The sequence below is a fragment of the Physeter macrocephalus genome, chromosome 13 (assembly GCF_002837175.3).
Source record: "Physeter macrocephalus isolate SW-GA chromosome 13, ASM283717v5, whole genome shotgun sequence".
In the NCBI taxonomy this organism is placed as follows: domain Eukaryota; kingdom Metazoa; phylum Chordata; class Mammalia; order Artiodactyla; family Physeteridae; genus Physeter; species Physeter macrocephalus.
This window is the reverse complement of record NC_041226.1, coordinates 82,917,945-82,938,596: the sequence shown is the minus strand read 5'-3', so window position 1 is coordinate 82,938,596 and position 20,652 is coordinate 82,917,945. Positions and strand designations below refer to the sequence as shown.

Below are 20,652 nucleotides of genomic sequence, written 5' to 3'. Positions count from 1 at the left end.
CCACGCCCAGAGGAGGAGCACCAAATGGCTGCGGTCCCGCCCGCCCGGCCTGGAGCTTTGTTCCCGCCTCAAAATTTCCACTGTGCCCGCTCGGCCCTCCCCGCCACACCCCGCCAGCGCTGCTCCATAGAAATGCAACCCCAGAAAGAAGCATCCCGAGGCAGATGTTGCCTCGACCTTTCACCCTTTCACCCGGGACTAATTCTAAATTGTGCTGTTTTCCTTTCTAAGTTAAGCAGGCCATCTGCTGCCCCCAGGGGACAGATGACAGCTCCCCTCCTCCCCTCAATTCCAAGGGGGAGGGACTCAGTACTGAGGAGGGATTTACTCAGTTCTGCCCTCAAGGAGTTTCCGGTCCAGTGGGGCAGAGCCAGGGGTGAGCACAGGCCCTGCACCCTGGCCGGGAGGGGCGGGGGATCGGTGATGTGCTGCTGCCCTCCTTCCTTCTGCAGGAGGGACACAGGTGCCCCAGGGAGGGGCATCCTGGGGGCTCCCCCAGTGGATGGGTGAGACACAGTTCGGTCAAAGGGACTTTGGGGGCCGAGGGGGACCTCGTTCCGCTCTGCCTGCCCCGGCTCTGTGGTGTGCCCCGCCTGCCCGGGCCTCGGTTTCCTGTGAGTGCGGGGAGGGGGTCGAGGGCACCGCGTGGGCTCACAGAAGGCCCCACGCAGAGGCAACCTGGCCACGTGGGCAGAGGAGACTCTCGCTCTAGCCAGCGCTGCGGGATTTGATCTGCACGCAAGTCACCGACGCGTCCCCGGGAACATGTTCGCTGCACCAGGGGAGGTGCGCCTGTTTAAGGAAAGCCGTGAGGGACACAAGGGCTCCCCGGGCACAGAGGGCCCCGCCCCACCCCACGCTGCCTGGGGGCCAGGACGTGCAGCACGAGCTTGTAACCCCGGCCGGAGGCCACATCTGCAGGGCCCGGAGCCTGCACCCCAAAGGTGGGCAGGGGCCGCGCCACCCAACACAGAAAGGGACGGCTCTGCAGGTCCCTGGGCCCTGGCCCCCCCACAGGCAGCCTGCACCCTGAGCCCCAGGGGGAAGGGGCCCCCGGCTGATTGCAGCTGTCCTGTTCTCACCTGGCTCCACCTGTCCTCGGAGCAGCAGGGAAGGCAGACCCCCCCCCGCGCGCCCCTGGGACAGCCCCTCCACCAGCGTCCGTTCCAGCCCATCTTCCCGCCGCCTCTGAAGTCCAAAGTTTCCTCTGGCCGCGGAGGGCAGCGTGGTTACTCACAAGCAACAAGGGCGGGGGGCGTGTTACCCTTCCCAAACACCCGCCCCCAAGCTGGGGGCCACCAAGCCACCTGCTCCCAGGGAGGCTGAGTCAGGGGCTGGGGTCCCGTCCCCAAGTGGTGGGTCCCACAGCCGAAGGCCCCTCCCACCCCACAGCCTGGCCCGGCTCCACCTGCAGTGGGTTCCGGCCGAGAAGCCCTCTCCCCACACCAGCACAGCCTCCTCTCACAGGCTTTCTGCCCAGGACCCTCCAACCCACAGTGTCACCAGGGCCCCTGATGACGGGGGCCAGGGAGCATGGATGGCTCATCCTGGTACCCGCGTTCCTGCCCAGAGGTGGTCCGTGGTGCTGAACAAAGAACACTAAGGCCCACCACCAGGCAGGCAGGCAGGCCCGCCCACCCCTGGGCAGCTTGGCCGGGAGGTTCTGAGACCCCTGTCCCAGCCCAGGCGATTGGGGCCACCTGCAGACTGAACAGGGAGACTGAGGCCAGGAGAGAGCAGGACAGGGAGGTGCCAGACTCTGGGTCCCCAGCTCTTCCCCCAGAGGGGGCGGGGTCAAGGAGCCCAACTGCGCTCCTGGCAAAGGCATGGGGGGGCGGTCCTGGGCTCCTCTGGGCAGAGGCCGGTCCAAGGCCCCCCATATCCCAGTTGAGGGGTCACACCTTCCAGGAGGCACCAGCTGCTAATGGATGATGTGCTCACGGCAGGTGTGGGTGCGTGCTCGGTGACACCTGCTGGCCACCCCCCCGCTGCGCCCACCCGGGGTCCTGGGGTCCTTCCTCACTGGGAACAGCCAGGACAACTCAGCTCCGGGGAACGGAGCCCCCCGGGGAGACATGAGAGCCAGGGTGAGAGGGCGCCCGGTGACCCCGACGGCCCCTCGCCCTCACCTCCCCAGAGTCCCCAGGAAGGAGAGCCACAGCGAAGCCCCCAGGTTTCTTTCAAGCCTGCAGGATCCTGTGTCCAGATACCTGTCTGAGGGACAGGCTGGGTCCCAGCTGTGACTCTGCTGTGCCCGAGGGGCACCCGGAAGACGGCCCTCTGCGCTCCCCTCGTCTCTGCCCCTTTCTGCACCAGGGGGTACCCCCCCCCACCCCCAGGGCATGGGTCAGACGGGGTGTGCCTGGTCAGCCCGGAGCGTGGTCGGCCCTCCGTGGGTCTGGAGGCTACAGTGTGGGACTGCTGCCCCCTTGCCCGATCTGCCGCCCCACTGCCCCAGGAAGTGACTGCAGGGGGGCCAGCCAGCACCCGGCTGAGCTGTGGTCTCCCTCAGCCTGTGCAGCCGCTGGGCTGGGGCAGCTCAAAGCTGCGGGGGTGGGGGTGGGGGTGGGCGGGAGTGTCCCCGCCCTGGCTCCCAGGGCCTCGGGAAGGAGGAGAAGGGCAGTCAGGGCTGCAGAGGGATGAGGACCCTGGAAAGGGACCAGGACCCTGGAAAGGGACCAGCCAGGTCTGGTGCAGACAGACGCCAACCCCGAACAACAGTGACCCTCAGCCCAGAATGGCGGCGGCAGCGGGCGAGGAGGAAGCCTGGTCCCGGGCGGGTGGGGTGTGGAGAGCACCCGGTCCCAGCAGCTGCCCCCAGCACTCTCCGCTCTTTGTCTTGAATGTTTCTCCCAAGTTGCATCTTTGGATGGTTTAAAATATGCTGGAAATAGGAAGTGCCGGAGCACGGGGAAACCCTTTGTGTGTGGGACGGAAGCCGTCCTCCCGGGAAGCCACCTTTCCCACTGCAGGGAAAACAATGCCCGCCCGTGGCTCACGGCCCCCCGCAGCGCTCAGAGCTGCCCCACCCTTGACGTGGGAAGTGGCTCGCCCGTCTGAAGGGACGGAAGGGCCGGTGCAGAGGTCAAGCGGCTTCCCGGAGATGGCCCAGCTGCAGCGGGCAGAGGCAACCCAGACCCACCCATGGGGCAGGGACGGCCGCTGCTTGGCCAGCCCCCACCCCCCCCGACACTGCAAAAGGCACAGCCAGCAGGGCCAGGGTGTCCCGGGAACGGGCTGTCCCGAGAGAGCCCCGGGGGCTGTTGGGCGTGTGAGAAAAGCCTGCTGCCCCCCAGCACCCCCACTCTGCCGGGGGAATTTACCAACCACCCCCAGAAGATGGAGCCTGAAGCTGGAGCAAGGCTGGAATGCGCGTCCTTCCCTGGGCTCACCCCAACGGCCCCCCGAGACCCACGTGGACGAGCCTGCCGCCCCCGACTGCCAGGGATCCCCACAGCTGCCGGGGGTCTCTGCTCCCAAGGAGGACGGAGCCAGACCTGCGTCCCCAGACGCTCGGACGCGAGGAAGGGATGGATGCGCGCGCAGCCTGGCGCCACGGGGAGGGCTTAATCCAAAACTCGATTAATTAAGTCAGCAACTGCAGACCGAGCTCCGCACCGAAGCCAGAAACCATTCTGCAACTTCCCGCCTCTGCTCTCAGGAGCAGATGCCGTCCCGGGGGTTCAGGAAGAGGGAAGGGTGGCCCGGCGGCGCTCCTGTCCTCTCCCGCTGACCAGGGCGGACGCTGGGGGCAGCCCCGCTTGTGTCCAGCGTCTGGTCGAGAATGCAGGGGAAGGACACCAAGGACCCCCTGACATGGGTCCCAGAATGAAGGAGCTGCGGACACCCCTCCCCAACTCCCGGACCTACTTGGACTCTGCCGGCTGTATCTCGTCTTACTCTCGAAACAGCCCTGCAGGGACACACCGGGCCCGCTTTACAGATGAGGAAAGCGGGGCTCAGCCAGGTTATGCCCACGGCGGCACCTGGATGTGAATGCAGCTCTTAACCTCTCCGGCCCCCAAGGCGCAGTCAGAGCACAGCCGCCCCCCCGAGAGGCAGCTAAAGGGCTAGAAGGAGCTCCCTGGGTAGAGAGGGAATGTGTGGGTCCCCTGCACCCCAGCTGTCCCCCACCCCCTGCCCCCCGCAGCCTGGATTTCTTGCCTGACCGCCTGCTCTCCCCCCCAGACCGGGAGGGCCGGGGCAGACAATGCATTCTTACAACCCCGCAAGATCAGCTGAAACTCAAAACCCCAGAGTCGGGGGGAGGTGTCTGGGTGAGAAGCCTGGGAATTGGGGAGCTCCCAGCCGGTGGGTGGGACTGCTCTGGGCCCCGGCTCCCCCGCACCCCTTCCGGGCAGCAGGAGGGTCCCACCAGTGCCGGACACCTGTCACCACCCTCACCCACAGTGCCTGCGTGGCCTTCCTTCCTGTCTCGTCTGGCTCTGGGGACGGAGGGGATGGAGGCCACAGCCAGCCATCCCCAGGCCAGGCCAAAGGAGAGCTGGCCCCTGACTAAGCCGCAGCCCAGGGCGCAGGCTTCCGTGGGATCCCAGGGCCCCCACCACCAGCGCCCCTCTCTCTGGACCCTTCTCCCAGCTCAGGCAGGCCACCTGCCTACCGCCACCCACCCCACCCAAGGCAGACCACCAGGTTCCCGTGCCCCCCCAGGCTCCCGTCCCCCGCAGGCTTGCACACGGGCCCACGGTACCCCTGGCCATCCACTTATAGCCCTCGCTCTCACCCCAGGCCCAGCACAGTCCCCAAGGCACCGGGGGACACAGCAAACACCAGAAGACAGAATCCTGCCAGCTGCACCCAGGCCTGCGTGGGACGGGCCTGCACTGTCACACCCTGGGGCCACCCGGGCATCCTGGGCCAGTTGGTGTGGGTCTAGGGCCGTCTGGGGGGCTCTTCCCTGCGGGGAAAGCAGTAGGTTCTCGGGTGGGGCATGATGACCTCCTGCCCGTGCGCGACCTCGCCCAAATGCCGAGCTCGGCTGGTCTCTGGGAGAGCTTTCTGGACGAGGCCTCGGAGTATTAGGAAGAAGCTCCAGCGTGGAGTAAAGCTAGGCCGACACATCCCATCGGGATCAATCCCACGTGGTGGCACCGATCTGCGATACTTCTCACAGGGGCGCTCAGAGAGGGGAGTGAGCAGCTCAAGGTCACACAGCCCGGCACAGGCCGCGCTATGGGTGACCGCGCCATCGCAGCCCGGCCGGGCGGGAGCAGCGTGGAACGGGGGAAGCCCAGTGCTGGGCAACGGGCTCAGACCGAGCCTCCCTGTGTGCTGCAAGCCGGGCCTTCCAGAAACCTGGATCTGCCCACCTGCCTCCACCCCCTGCTCCGTGCCCACGGCTGCGGCCCTCAACCAGGCGTGCACGCCACATACCTGCCGAGTGCCTACGCTGTGCCGGCCCTGGACCCTGGACCACCCGGGAGGACGCCACCATGGTCTGGGCCCCTGCCATGGTGGATGCCGGGACACACAGCCCTGCCTGGCCTCCCCCGTCTGGCTCTCAACCAGACAGGCCTGGGGCCACCCTCATCCTGACCCCGGAGGAGGAAGTGAGGGGAGCCCCGCCCCGTGGGGCCGCCCCCTAGGAGCCGGTACCGGCCTGGGGAGCCGGGTGATGAGGCCCTCGGCTGACCCAGAGGGCCCAGAGGTAGTCACCTCCCCCAGCCCTCTGGACGGTCGGACGGGAGACGGAGGCCCCAAGGGGCGGAAGTGTGGCCGGGCCCCCGCGTGGCTCCGCCCCGGCGCGGCCTTTCCCTCAGCATCGCTCTTACTGAAAAGCTCTCAGGGAAAGACACACACACTCGGAACTCTGGCTTCTCCCCCAAACCTCTCATTTCCAGTAACTGTGCAGTTTCCGCTTATCAACAACCGAAACAGAGAGGAAACGGTGGGAGGCAGGTCCCCGCGCCCCAGGCCCTGCCGCTGGGGTGCTGACAGATCTTCCCAGAGGCTGCCGCCCACCTCCTCGCACACGCGTCCCCCCGTGGGCCCTCGACGATCTGCCGGGGCGGCCGGGGTCCAGGGCAGCGCCACGACCTCCCGGCAGCTTCTGGGGCCCAGCAGGCTGGCCGATGCTGAAACGGGGCAGGGGGCCTCCCCGGGGCCCGGCAGAGGGGCCGCCGCTCGGCTGTGACGCGTGCTGGCCCGTGATCGTGGGGTGAAGGAGGCGGGAGGCCGGGAAGGATCCCCGGAGAAGGGGTCGGCCCCGGGGCCCAAGCGGCACCTTGGCACCAGGCCCAGAGCCGGGGATCTTCCCAGCCTCCAGCTGCCTGGCCCCATCCAGCGTGCCTCAGACCCTCAGCCCCGCTCCCTAGGCCACCGCCCTCACGCTAAGGTCCACGTGACGACGCGGGACCCGCCTGCACGGGGCCTCGGCTGGGCTGGGTGAGGCTGGCCTTTCGTGCCACCTGTGCGGCGAGAGTTTGTTCAGCAAATCACAGTGTCAACAGAGGGACAAGGGACCGTTTACCCAGCTGAGAAGAGCAACCAATTCAAGCCCTTCAGAGACACACGACTGACACCCAGCCCGGTGACAGACGGAGCAGGCTGGACGGGCGGGGACGAGGCTCCCACACTCACGGAGCCAGGCCGGACTGCGCGCGGCAGGGTCGCAACGTGGCCGTTTCTTTGGCCAAAATCCCGACAACAGAGCTGGGCCTGGGCCTGGCCTACTGCCGGTGAGAGCGGCTCCCAGCCGGCACCCACCTGTCCCCGGGCAGCCGTGGGGTGGGGGTGAGCTCTGTGGGTGCAGGTTCTGGAGCAGCATTTAGGCCTGGCACCTGCCCCACGAGGACTCCCAGATCAAGGCTGGCAGGGGCTGGCGGCCTGCCCGAGCGACTCTCAGGTTTGGGAACCGCCGTGTAGGCGTTGGAGGTGAGGCCTCCCCAGGGCATCCCCCGCCCCCATCAAGGCCCGCTGGGAGCCAGGACCCCGGGCACTCCTTCCAGGAAACCGTGAGGGCCCCAGAGGGCTGCCGCCATCGCTCAGGCGGAGAGAGGCTCCAGGTCAGACCTCCAAAGACGGCCCCCAGCCCCAGCCCAGGAGAGCCCAAGACCTCACAGTGCAGCACGTGGCAGGGGGCCCCGGGAGGCCTGAGCCGCAGAGTGGGGTGCGCTGCCTGGCAGGAGAGGCCGGGCCCTCTGGAGGTGTCCTCACCCGCCCTGATGGGTGCCCACTCAAGGCAGCAGCTTGGCGTCAGGAAGGGAGCGGGGAGCAGGCAATGCTTAACCTAATACACTCCAGAGTGTGGACGACAGGATGATGGCCCCTGCCCCCAAGCCTGGGGGAGTGGACGGCGAGGTCGAGGGCCCCCTTTCCCAGAATGCTTCCACCGCAGGGGCAGAGGGTGCGGGTGGGGAGGAGACCCTCAGCAAGAAGGGACCACTCGATGGTGAAACCCTGGGAAGGGGTTCTCTTCCCGTGGTTCCATGCGTCCCAGAGAGGCACAGAGAGCTACCCCCACCTGAGATGCGGGCACCAGCTCGACCCTCCCCACTGGGGCCGAGCAGGTAGCCAGATGCTAACGTCGTAGGAGGGCCACTTTCTCAAGGGCCCGCGGGCCCCTCTGGTGCCCTGTAGGAAACACGGAGCCTCCCTGAGCCTCGAGGGCCACTTGGAGGGGACCCATCTGTGGCTAAGAGCAAAGGGCCAGACCCCTGGCCCCCTCTCCTCTCACACAAGGCTGAGTGCCTCCCGCTAGAGGGACACGCCGGTAACTCTGAGCCGACCCTGAGGGTCCAGGGAAAGGCCGGGAAGCAGGCAGATGACGTGGGCAATGGCCGAGGGTCTCAGCCTTGCTCCCCAACACGTCCAAAGCCTTACCGCCCACCCCGCTGCCCCTAGCGGCTCCTCTGCCTTGCGGCAGCGCCGCCTGCCGAACTGTCCCAGGCCATCTGCCCTCTGTCCCCACGGTGGACTCACTCCAAGGCCGCGGCAGGCCTGGGGCACCCGGGCGGGGTGTGCCCGCAGCACTGGCCTCGCACCGCAGGCCGTTAAGGCGCCTGCCCTGAAGTCTGGCTCTGAAACAACGAGCCTCCTTCTCCTACACAGGCCGGGCCTGCGTCCGCCTTGCCCGCCCGGCCCCAGCCCCAGCCCCAGCACCTAGTAAGTGCTCAATAAAAGTCCGCTTTCCCCTCGCATTCCTAACGCCGGGCAGGTGGGGCGCTGGCCCTGGAGCCCCGTGTGCCCCTCCTCTGGGCCCACTGGCGCTCGGCCAGTGCCAGCCAAGGCCCAGGGGCGGGAGCCGAGGCCGCAAACTGACGTGGAGCCCCGAGCAGGCTGGGACCGCGGGCACGCTGGGCCATCCGAACGAATACACCCATATGTGCCGGGCCCCACTCGAGGGGGCTCCGTGGCTGCCAGGCGGGCGGCCACACGGGCACAGAAAGGAGCGCCAACTCCTCCAGGAAGCCTTCCGCACACCCACCACCCCAACACCCACCTCCTCCGGACTTCTGTCCAAGACCGCGTAAGGACCAGGAAGCTGGTGCCACCGCCAGCCAATCCCTGACAGTCTCAGGCAGGGCAAGTCCAGTGCCCAGAGGAGCGAGGCACGGACACGCACACGGAGCGAAAGAAGACGGGTGAGAGAGAGGAGAGGCATGATTCCACGCGTGTGAAACGTCCAGAACAGGTAACGCCAGAGACAGATAGCAGACGAGTGCTCTCGCCAGGGGCCGGCGGGAGGAGAAAGGCGCGTGCCTGTTTCATGGGTACGGGAGTTTGTTCCGGGTGATGAAAAAGCTCTGGGACTAGATACAGGTGATGGTTCCACAACCCTGTGAATGTACCGACTGCCGCTGAAACGTACACTTTAAACAGCTAAAATCATAAAACTCAGGATATGTGCAACTGACCACCAAAAAGCAAATATCGATGCCCCCGCAATCTAGTTGTCAGCTCGCTGTGTTCTCAGACGGCGGAGTCGGGGAGGGTGGCGAGGCCTCGAGAGAGGAGATGCCGGGGGAGAAGCCAACAGAAGCCACTCTGGCAAAGGGCCTTCCTCTGCCTGCCAGCCCCTCCTGTGCAGTACCTGTCAATCACTGCTCCCTCTCTAGTGGGTGTGTCCCCAGCCCAGCGGGCCAGGCGGCAAGGACACCAGAGCCCAGAGCTGGCCCCAGACGGGCGGCAGCTGCCCTGCTGCGCTGCCAGGCCTGACTCCTGGGCGCCTGTCCACCTCTCTCCCACCACACTGCTGCCCGCTGCCACCATCCGGGCAGCTACAGGCCCGTCCCAGGGTCCTGCGGGGAGGCAGTTGGAAGGGAGCTCCAGGGGCCACCCAACCCCACACCCTCACGTACGGAGGAGGAACCTGGGGCCCAGAAAGGAGACGCGAGTCCGAGGGGGCACAGCAAACCAGAGCCAGCTGGCTCTGCGTCTGCTAGATCGTCTGCGGCGGGGCATGAGGTGGGGCCCACCAGAGACAGCCCCGCCAGGAGCTTCAGGACCGTCAAACACATCCTGACCCGCCGTCGTGATGCCCCGAAGCCAGCCACTCACGAAAGCCTCTGGAAAGAGTCTGAAAAGTTCTGGATATGCCCGTACACGAAGGCAAAAGCTGATGCAAGCTGGCCTCAGACCCCACCCCCTTTCCCAGCCTCTTCATCTCTCAGCCTCAGTTCTCCCCACCTGGGGAAGCTGGGTGTTTAGAAAAAAGCAGAGCTGGCCACCACCCCACGGGGGTAGGAGCCTGGTGAAGAAAAGTCTGCCGGGGGTCTTACGAGGCCGGATAAAAACCGCTGTCTCTGCGTGGAGGTGTCATCGTTACGTTATTGAGGAAAGCAATCAAGAAGCTCAATCAACTCTGCAAAGCCACATCCTTTCGCTATTTATAGACAAGACACGAAGCAGGAAAGGTGCCCTCCCCACCCCAGGGGGGGCGCAACCCCCCAGCCCAGCCCGGCACTGCCCAGTGGGCCCCACCTGCCAGCGACAGCCATGGCCACCCATCAGAGTCACAGGCAAGGAGGAAGAGGGCCAGTCCCAGTTCCCATGGGACCTTCGGACTGCCACCCGGCACTCGGGGAGTGGAGCCGTGACACCCTCGGGACCTGCCCCCCGCCCCTCCACTCCAGCTTCCCGGGGTCCCAGCCCCCAGCCCCCGCCCCCCGCCCCCCAGACCCCACTCAGCTGTCCTGATGAAGAGCTTCTCCTCCATCAGCTGTCTGCCCTGCCCCACTCGCTTCCAGCTAAGGGCACAGTGTTCTTTTTTTCTCTTTGTTAAAACACGTCACTATCATTTTCTCAATGGAAAAAACGTTGGCTGCTGTCAAGAGGCAGGGCCAGGCCCCAGAAGGCACCTTCCTGCAGGGATCGCGTGCTCCTTGATGTCCCTCTGCAGCCAGAGGCAGGAGGTGAAGCTTTCTAGCTGACGCTGTGCGTTTACCGTGTGTTTTTCTAACCCTGCGTCCTTGGAGCCCGGGCCCTGCATAAACAGAGGAAGTCCTGTACAGACCTGGTTCGCTCTCAGCCGAGGAGTGAGGATGAGAATTAACCTGTCCCGCCCCACCCCCACCCCACGCCCCGCCCAAGGCTCGCAGGTGACTCACTGGAAACCGACGGACCGGGTGACAGAGACGCAAAACGTTCCATCCCTCTGCAGCCGGGCAGCCGAGCCACTTCCACCCGACCCTCTGAACCTCCTCTTTTAAGGGAAACTGTCGTCCCCGCCCTGCTTCCTCACAGAATGGCCAGCGAGGGCCCGGGGCAGTGCAGGCAGGACGCGGCAGTGGTCAGGAACACACGCTCTGGAGAAAGAGCTAGGGCTGGGCTCCGCCCTGCGCTGTGTGATGCTGGGGCCCGGCGTCACCTTCTCTGTGCTCCGTTACACGCCTGGTCCCCATGGTTACGGGGTTGCTCCGAGCCCCACCCACCGTGCTCACCTCCACCTGACACGTCACATGTTCATAGGCTGCCTCTCCTGCCCCCACACCAGAAAGTGGACTCCACGAGGGCAGGGGCTGTGTCTGCCCTGAGCCCACGGTGCCCAAGTCCAGAGCAGAGCCCAGCACACGACAGGCGCGCAGAACCGCAGAAGCAAACAAGGAAGGCACCGATGGGGGCCAAAGTGGGCCATAAAGTCCTCCGAATCGGCCAGCCCCTCCCAGGCAGCACGCCGGCCCGGGCCCAGCAGGCTGCACCTTTTGGGTTCTCTGAGTTAACTCGGTCAGCCAACGAAACACTCTCAAATGAGGATCCTGAAACCGGCAGCATCAACTCAAAAGGAGAAGACAGGGAGGAAACGGACCCTTGCCCTGTGCCTGCTGCGTGCCCCTCTTACGCAACCTTATGCATCACCGAGAGATCAATCGGGGGTCAGCCCCGAATGACAGACTTGGGCGGGGGGTCCGGATTCAGGTGACCCGACGGCCTGAGGTCACGAAGCCACTGGGTGGCAGAGCCAGGCCTCAAATACAGGATCGTCCAAAGCTGAGGACCACCACACGCCGGCCGGCCGGACTTCCCTCCCGGGTACTCCGGGCGCGACGACGGTGCACCCCGCTTCTGCAATCACCTGGAAGACGCCCCGGTAAAATGCTGACTTTCTCGCAGGCAGGGGGAAGCATCTGAGCCATCCTGGGGCCTCAGCTCCCAGCCCAGCACCCCCCCGCCAGCAAGCCTTTCAGACGAAAAACGCACGCTCACCCCACAGACGGCAGCCCCCGGAGGCCTTCCCACGCCGCCACCCCAATCAAAAGGAAAGAGGGGGGGCCCACTTCGGTATTGATGGGGCGGCACGGAGGCTGGAGATGCGCAGAGGGTCGCAAAGACCCGCCTTAGCCTGCCCCCCAGGCCACCGGGCCACCACACACGGCCACCGTCCAGAGACAGCACTCTGCCCACGCGGACGCGCAGCCTTCCCGCCACGGCCACTGGCCAGCCGGGCACCGGCTCTCCGTGACTTCCCGGAGGGCCTTCACACCAGCACGAACCTCTTTTTCCCATCCCGAGCCCCGTAGACACCTGACTGGCAGCTTCTGGGGAAGGTTCCTTCTCTTTGGGGTGGAAACATATGAGTCACCTGCTATCAAGGCGCCAGGCACAGTGACACCACCGTTTCCCACGCCCCGGCCACGCGGGAGCCAGCAAACTAACAAGAAAGCCGAGGGACTTCCTGAGGGTCCTGGCTGGATGCTGCCGAGCTGGAACCCACAGCCAGGTCGGCAGGGGCTCCAGAAGCCCCTGCACCCCGACACCTCGGAGGAAAGAAAGCGGCTCCGCCTCAGCTGGGAGAGCAGGGCCTCCCCCGTGAGCAGAGCCCCGGGGCCTCCGCGCAACGCTGGGTGATGGACAAGAGCAGGAAGGCACAGGCCCCGGGGTGGCCGCAGCGGCCCCCAAACTGCCCGGTGGGCCTGGACCCACGCCTCTGCACAGCAGGGACCGGCCGGCCGGCCGCGGCTCTGACACCCTTGCCTCCCACCCGGGGTGCCCAGCGGTGCGGCCTCCAAGGACGGCGCTTCCGTTCATCTTCCAAGTGGATCTGTGGGGTGTGCACAATGGGGTCTCTGTGTGCCGAGCCCGGCCGGGTGCCAGGCCAGACAGGCAGGCTTCCCGCCAAGGGGGGGCGGGGCGCCGGGCCCAAGGGAGGAGAAAGGCCAACACCACAGCCCTGATCCCTGGCCGTCTTGGGGGGGCAGGACTCCCAAAGTGCCCAGGCTTGGAGAGCGGGAGAGCACGCCCCCGTCCCCTTGAAGTGCCTCACCCTGAGGCCAGCGAGTAAGCCGCAGCAGCCTGTACCCCAAGGCACCCCCTTCCCCGCCCAGGCAACACTCGGCTGGAGCTTTGGCCCCGGGAGGCCCCGGGCTGTCCCGGCTCCCCGGTCATACGAGAAGAGACTGCTCCCACTTTCCCCAGCACAGCACTCCCCCCCACCCTCCCAAAGCCCTCTGCAGAAACGCGGAGGCTGCCCCCCGCCCGCCCCTACACACAGACACACACACACACCCCAGTGAGCCGAGCGGCCAAGCTGTAGCAGGAGCTCGAGGGGCGGCAGGGAAGGAGTCTGCATTCTGGGAAGCCACGCATAATTAATCACCCAGCATTAATCCACCTCCCCAACAATAGCCACTGCACTTCCACTGAATCCCAGCTGTCGGTCTCTGAATGAAAGGAAACAAGATTTAGGGCATCAAGCGTCGGTGAGGCTTCTGCAGGAGAAAAAGGCCCCCAAAAAGCAAAAAAAAAAAAAAAAAAAAAAAAAAAAGGAGTGCGCATTCATTAGCGTCTGACAAAGACACAATGCGCTTTGTCCATTAAACTGCTCAGAGACCTGCTTAATTGGCTTCAGTCTGGGGAGGGTGGGAGGCAGTAGAAGGAGGGGCTGCTTGCCCACTGGCTGGGCGGCAGTGAGCCCGGGCTGGGGGTTGTCAAGGGAATGGGTCCTCAGCAGTTGGAATGAGGGCACGCCACTTCGGCAGCCTGGGGACGGGGGCGTTTCTCCAGCCACCAAGCGCCTCCTCATTATTCCCATCAGGGACGAACTCAAGTTGAAGGGCATCAGTCACCGCAGAAAAACTTCCCTGAGGCTGAACGGTACTCAGAGGCAGGCAGCCAGGCAGCAGATTCTAACCAGATTACCCGACCACAGACCCCGGTTCACAGCTGAGGACCCAAGGCTGGGAAGGGGAAAGGCCAGCCTGTTAGGAGGCCAGAGCTGCAGATGCCAGGACAGAAACCAAGTTTCTGGCAGGCACTCCCACCCCCACACCCAACGGAGGTGGGCACAGCCAACAAGACGAGTTCCAGCTTCCCTTCGCCAACCTCACCTGAGGCCAGAGAGAAGTGGGCAGGGGAGGCAGAGGGCTGCGAAAGGTGGGTTCGGCTTTGCAAGAGTCACTTTCTTGCTGAGCGGCGTCACCTGCCCAGGAGGTGCTCACCTGCCCAGGAGAGGTACTGCCCGGTTGGCAGGGCGGCGAGGGCTGGGCCTCTCTACAGATGCTCCAGAGCCTCCCTGGCAGGTCAAATTGTTTCTCAGGGACTTCGGAAAGAAATGGGGTACCAGCGATTCCCACCTAGGCCCCGGGAGCCTGAGGTGGCCCACAAAGGAGCGCTCCAACCTCTATGGGCCAGGCCAGCTCCACACGCAGCATAACTGCTGGCGATTAAGTAATTGCCAGACTTTGTCCAATAAAGCTAGCACGTGACCGCGCCCAGCCTTCTGGGCCATCTCCAGAAGACAATGGCCTAGTGTTCTGTCCCTGCTGGCCCGCTGCAGAAGGCAGGGGCTCTGCTCCCGACAAAGCAACAGGTCCCTGCAGGGGCGCATACTCACACACAGGCCTCGGTGCCGTTGGGGAACACTTCACACCTCCCGCCATTCAAGCAGGTCTCGCCGGGCTGGGAACATCGCAGGCCTGGGAAGAGGCGAAGGGCGACGTCAGCCTGGCCAGCACCCCAAGGGGCACTGCCCACCCCTCACCTCCCGTCATGGGGTTGCTGGGGGCCGGGGGCCCCAGGAAGCCTGGCATGAACCCCAAGGGGATTCAGCATTCCGCCCAGAGTTCTGGGGTCAGCAATGGAGGGAGGAGGAGCCCGTCGATGGGTGGCGGGTGGCTAGGTCGCGCTCAAAGTGGAGGCGGGGTGGCCTGAGACGCCTCGGGGACAGCAGTGGAGGAAAGCTGGGATGACCCCGGGCCACGCTCCCCACCCCGTCTTCACTGCGGACCCTGGCTGGGCTGGGGCCCCTATCCAACCACCAGGATTGTCTTGCTGTTCAAACAAGTTCTTCGAGGGGGCGGCGCTGAGTTGGGGGTGGGCAGCCCTGGCCACACTCAGCTCCTCCGCTCGTGGGAAAATGCGACAGCTGCAAGGCCCGCTGCCCCTCCCGCCAACAAAGCGCCGGCCGGAGGAATCAGAGCAGCCCATTGTCGCGCCAAGGCCGCCTCCTGGGGCACCCGGACTGCACCCTGGGGACCGGGCCGCGCCTCCACGCCTCCGCCGACACCCAATACCAGCCCCCCAGGGCGGGCGTCTTCAGCGGCAGCCCCCCCACACCCCCCCAGGGGAGGGGGATGAAGATGCTCCATTTGGAAGGAATTCGACCCCATTCCCTGGAAGGGGTCAACTAATCAAGCCCCTCCCTCTCCCTCTTACCCGGGCTATGTAAATTAAGCCCCCCATGGGGGCCGGGCCGGGGTGTGACACCGAACCCTATCTTCAGGAACCGGGGAACCCTATCTTCAGGAACCGGGGAGCTAATACTCCCTCCAACTTTTAGGGGGAGAGAAGAATTAATCACCATCCGATTCCTCGGAGATCCTCTTGATGTGAAGTGGAGAGAGGAATGCCCGCCCCCCCCCGCCGCCCCCCCCCCCCGCCAGATTTCCAAACTTGAACTCCACAAAGTGAAAGTCCCACCAGTAGCAGCTGTCTTCCGCACGCACGCCCCCCCCCAAATTGTGAGCCAGGATGGGGGCAGAGACCCGGCGTGGGGAGGGGACACCGCGGGCGGGGCGGCCAGGAGCCCGGGGACGCCTGGGTCCGCGCCCCTCGCCCCGGCTCTGCGCAAACTCTCTTACTTGGGAAGGAGGCCGGGCCCCCGGGGCCCGCCCAACTCCCCTCAGCCCACCACGCCCGGCGGCCGGGTCCGGCAGTGCGGCTCCGTAAGGACCAGCGCGGCGCCCCGGACCCCACGCTCCACGCTCCACGCCCCAACATCCGCCCCCGGCGCAGGCAAGAGGCGAAGAAAAAAGATAAATGGCCCCAAAGCAACAGGAAACCAAAACCGACTCGATTCAAATCGAAAAGTAGTAGGCAGCTCGTCCGCCCGCCCCGGCGGCGAGCCCCACGCGTGGCTGGCGAAGGGCGAGCCCAGGACTGGGTCTCCCGGGCCCCCAGAGGCCCACGCCCGGCTTCAAACCCGACTTCAAACCCGGCCCCAAACTCGGTTCCGGGCGCGAGCCGCGTGAGTCCGCCCCGATGGGGCAGGCGGAGCGGGGGAGGGTCAGTCCTTCTCCCCGAGCCCGGGACTCCGGCCCCTACCCTGCCCCAGGTCGCCCGGTACCCCTCCCCACCCTGGCCGCCCGCTCCCAGCCACCCGGGGCGCGCGCCTAGGGCGCCGCCAAAAGTTTCCGCAGGCGCGGAAAGTTGCGGGCTCGCGGCGGGCGGTCGCCTACCTCGTGCGGCGAGCGCGGGCAGCAGCGCCAGGCAGAGCAGGGGCGCCACGAGAGGCGGCATGCCTGCCCGCCGGCTGCCCGCTGCGCCCGGTGGCGGCCTCCTGCGCCCGGCCGGCGGGGCTCGGGCGCACACGCGCGCTCCGGACCGTCCCACGGGCGGTGGCGGCCCGCTACTGCCCTCTCCTTCCTGGCTGGAGGGCGACGCTGCGCTCTCGCGACCTCGCCGGCCCGTCTCCGCGCCCGCGACCGTTCCTCCGCTGCGCCCGCGCCCCGCGCCCCGCGCCCCGCACCCCTGCGCTCCCTCCCACGGCCGAGGCACTAGTGAGGCGCTGGGCCGCCGTGCGCTCCGCCCCCGCCCCGCCGGCCCCGCCCCCGGGTCCCGCCCCCGCCGATCCCTCCGCAGCCGTCGCCCCCTCGCTGGCCGCGCCCCTCCGCGCGCCTGGACCAGCCCTGCGCCTCCTTGGGGTGGGGCGCGCGTCCCGAACCCGGGTCCTCCGGGGTTGGGGGCCGCGGAGGTGCGGAGCGGCCTCGGGGCCCGGCCCTAGGGACTACTTCTCGTTCGAAAGTTTTCGGAGGCCAAAAGTTTGGTCCGTGGCTGCGGAAGGATCCGGCTCTGTCCTCAGCCGCGCTAGGCGACAATTGACAACGATTTGCATCTCAATAGCGGAGGAGGCGCGGGGCGAGTGCGGAAAGGGGAGCCTGCGGGAGGCCGTGCTCCCCGAGGAGCTGGGCCCCGGCAGGTGGGGAGGAGCTGCCGAAGCCCCGTTTGGGGCACCCTGGGAGGCGAGCTCTGGGAGACGTCGCGCCCTCGGCAGTCCTGGGTTCACCCCTGGCCCGGGGCTCCAATCTCAGGAGTGCGTGGTCGCAACTTTAAGCCTCTGAGAGATCGAGCCCAGACACCCGTGGCTGTAAAGGTCGGGGCACTTGACCCTGAGGGATGGTGGCACCAGGGCCGCAGCCTCTGCAAAGGGGGCTCTGGGTGCCCCAAGGAGGCATCCTGGGGCCAATGCCTGGCCAGACGGATTGCGCACCAGCTTCCTCAGGAGGGACCCGCCTCTAGACGCCCCTTGGTCACTGTCCTACCCCTTCCCGGGCGCCTCCAGCCTAAGGAGCCCGGCGATGCACCCGTGGGCCGAGCAGACCTGGTGCTATCGTTCACGCAACCCTGGGGCCCTCCCACGTGCTCCTTCCGGATGATTTATTTCTCCACCACGATGCCAGATTTGGACGTCCTGTGCCAGCCCGGGTTAAGTGCTGGGCGTCCAAAATGCCTGCCATAGACCCTACTAAACCAAAGTGTACGGCCTCGCACTGGGTACAGGCACCGCCCTGCGGTGGGGGTGGGGGTGGGGGCTTCCCGGAGTAGGTGATGCCAGAGGGGAGCCTTAAAGGCTGAGAGGGACCTAGCAGGGTAAAGGGTCCGGGGCAGGAGAACCCCCAGGAATGCAGAGATCCCAGAGGCTGGCTGAGAAGCAGCCCTTGCCAGGGAGGCCCAGAGAGGTGGGCAGAGTGGGGTTGCCTGGTCGTGGGCAGATCGCACACCTGACCCCAGCCTTCCCTTCTTGGCACACCTGTTGCGGGGCACTGGTGGCAGCTGGGCTGCTGCTGGGAGCACAGGAGGGACAGCCGGTCCAGGACCCCGGGCAGCTGCCACTGGAGCCACCCTGGCCTGCCGCCTCCCAGAAGCTGGCAGCGCTTCTCAGAGCCTGGGGTAACTTCTCTTGGGGTCAGTGCCCAGGAGAGGAGGCGTCTGGAGACAGCAGAGATGTTTATAGAACTGCAGCCAGGCAGCCTGGAGGAGCAGATTTTCCGTAGAAGGAAGAGGGGGGTTGCGAAGTCCCCCCATACCTCCCTCCAGCTCGCAGTCTCAGGGCTCTGCACACCGCAGCCCCTTCGTCTCCTGGGCACAGACTGAGGACCTCAGGCCAGGCACTCCTCCAGGGCCATTGCCCGTGTGCCCTCCATCGGAGCTAGCGTCTCTGCAGATAGGCTGCGGGCCGAAAGTGAAGGCCCACCCAGCCCTGGCTTGGGAGCAAGTTCTCACCTTTCCGTCAAGGGCGTCAAGGGGCAGCCCTGGCGGAGGGCGCTCGGGAGGAGGGGGGTCTTACCTGGGTCTGCCCGGCTGTGCCCGGTACCCTGGGCCTCTGCCCAGGAGCTGGGCGCTCTCATTAGCCCATGGTACAGACAGCGCAGCTAGGCCTCCCAAGCTTCTAAGCCCTGTGCCACCTGCTTCCTGGGATATCCCATGGGCAACTGGGGTCCCCAGGAGACCCTGGGAAAGCCAGAAGTGGCTGGGGAGCAGTTTGTGCGAGGCCAAGGGCGGGGCCTGGGCTGGGCCTCCCTCCCCTCCAGGCCCTGGCAAGTGGGCACGGAGCTTTTTCGTTCGCAAATTAGGCTGGGGATCTCTGGACCCCCCTTCTCCTCTCTTTATCAAGCTTCCCGGGCCAGGGGGTTTGAGGGAGGAGAGGACTGGGGGTCCCCATGGCCTAGATCCTGGAGACCGTCTCTTACAGGATGGGCGGCCTAGGGGCAGCCCTGCCTGGGGGATGTTGGGGAAGATAAGGAGAAACAGGGAGGGGAGGGGAATTGGGGGTGCTGGCCGCTTCCAAAACCCAATGGCGGGTTGGGGCCTGGGATGGCCAGAAGTTGAATCAGGGTACAGCAATGGGACACCACTTTGGGCTTCCTGCCTGGCTTATGTTGGGTGCTGGGGCCAGGTTCGCAGGGAAGTTCCCTGCACAGGCCGCTAAAGGAAGAGCCCCCAAGCTGTCTGAAGAACCTGGGACCAGTGGGGGTGAGGCTGCAGGCCCGGCTCCCAGAAGTGAGTGTCCAGCGGCCACTTTCTTCTCCAGGGTCCAGCTTGCCGGGCCCCGATGGGGAGAAGGTCCTCACGCTCTACACCCCAGGCTGAGCTGGGTCAGTTCCCCTGTCTCTTGCCTCCAGAGATACAGGGATGCCATCGTCAGGATGGGCTGAGCTGACGTTGGCCCATTCCTGCCCCGCAAAGAAAACCCACCCGAGCCCCCTCCTGCAGGGGGTCCAGCATGACTTGGCCTGCTTGGCGGGTGGGGGGAGCATGTGTAAAGCTCCCCCCAATTCTAAGGCGCAGCCAGGCTGAGACTCCTGGTCCTGGGGCCCCAGCTCCTCTCTTTCCTACAATGGTTGTTCTCGGCACTTCAGATGCGCCCCTGTGACCCCCGCGGCCCGGGGGTCGGGATAGCGTGATGCGTGTGACTTTTCCAAGACGCCGTGACAAGACTGGTTCTGGGTCACCCCGCTCCCCGCCTGGCTCTTCAGCGGGCAGATGGGCCCCGGAAGCCTGTGGCAGGCTCTCTGTGACCGCGACAGGGCTGCTCCCGCCCTGCCCTCGTGTGCTGCTCACAGCTTGGTGTGGGTGACGGCGGCCCTGAGGCAGAGGAGACAGGGAGGAGGGGTGAGGGCTCGGGGGCGGGCCTGAGAGTGGGGGGCCTGTGATGGGCACACCAGCCTGACCGGGCGGGGGGCATACCAGCCAGGGCAGCTGTGGGGCGATTCCAGAACACCAGGGGTAGGGCTCGTCCACCTTTGGAAGTTAATTGTCAAACGTATCTGAACTGCTTGCAAAGAGAGAGCCCAGGGGCCTGAGACGTGTTCAGCCTCCTACCTCACCACAGCCAGGCCCCGGCCCGGCACCAGACTCTGACCAGCAGGCCCACTGAGGGACCATCACTGCTCCCTGGGCTCAGGCTCCTCCACTATCAAGAGATTTCCAAAGTCCTGTCTACCTTTTTCTACCTGAAACCAAGCCAGAACATTTCCAGAGGTTTGAGCGTTTTTCCCAGACGTGGTTTCAGTGGCTGTGTGGCGTGGCTTCAGGTGGACGGGCCAGGGCTGGCTCCCCAGCCCCCTGTGCTGGACCCCGGGCTGGGCGTCCCTGTGCGCTTGCACGTGGAAGCTCCGCTAGTTCCTCAATGTTCTTTCCCAAGGTTGGATTCAGGCCGACGTTGGAGGGCTTTCCCTCATCCTGAGAAGGGAAGGGGCGGGCTGGGGTCTAGAGTTTGCTTTCCTGCCCGCCCTCGGCCCCAAGCAGGGATCCACTGTCGCCCAGGCCCGGACGTGCACCCACCTGTCTGTGCTGGGAGTGGGCCAGTTGGGGCCACCTGCAGGTGCTGGCGTTTCCCCTGGGCCAGCTTTGCCAGGCCTGATGGGGGAGGCCCCCTGGTGCCCTGCATCCCAGGCCACCTGCAGTGGGTCAGTTCCCCGCTCTGCTGTCTGCGTGTCGTGTCCTCTGCTGAAATGACCCCACCCTCATCGGCCTTCGCCTCCTCTGGGAAGCTGTCACAGAGCCCCTGGGCCTCCCAACTCCCGCACCATCATACGGTATTCCTTGGGGGGTGTGGTCCCGGGTGTAGGGACCTGTCACTGGGTGTCCTGCCACCTCCAACAGATGCAGACCCACGGCTAACAGACAGCTCCATAATGCAGGATCCTGCACCAGGCCCTGCCCTGCTGAGGGTCCTGTCCACCTGTCACCCACAGT

The 20,652-nt window shown here is 65.9% G+C and overlaps 1 protein-coding gene across 1 annotated transcript in view; it reads right to left on the bottom strand.

Moving 5' to 3' along the window:
• The window catches only part of NOTCH1 (notch receptor 1), a 55,239-nt gene extending 38,974 nt beyond the window's left edge, over positions 1–16,265 (bottom strand). The window contains exons 1-2 of the mRNA XM_024126410.3: positions 16,134–16,265; positions 14,291–14,372 (exon numbers count right to left, since the gene is read on the bottom strand). Of these exons, the coding sequence (XP_023982178.1) occupies positions 14,291–14,372; positions 16,134–16,194 (143 nt within the window). The 5' untranslated portion in view covers positions 16,195–16,265. The remainder of the gene's footprint in view (positions 1–14,290; positions 14,373–16,133) is intronic.
• Positions 16,266–20,652: the final 4,387 nt, after the last annotated feature.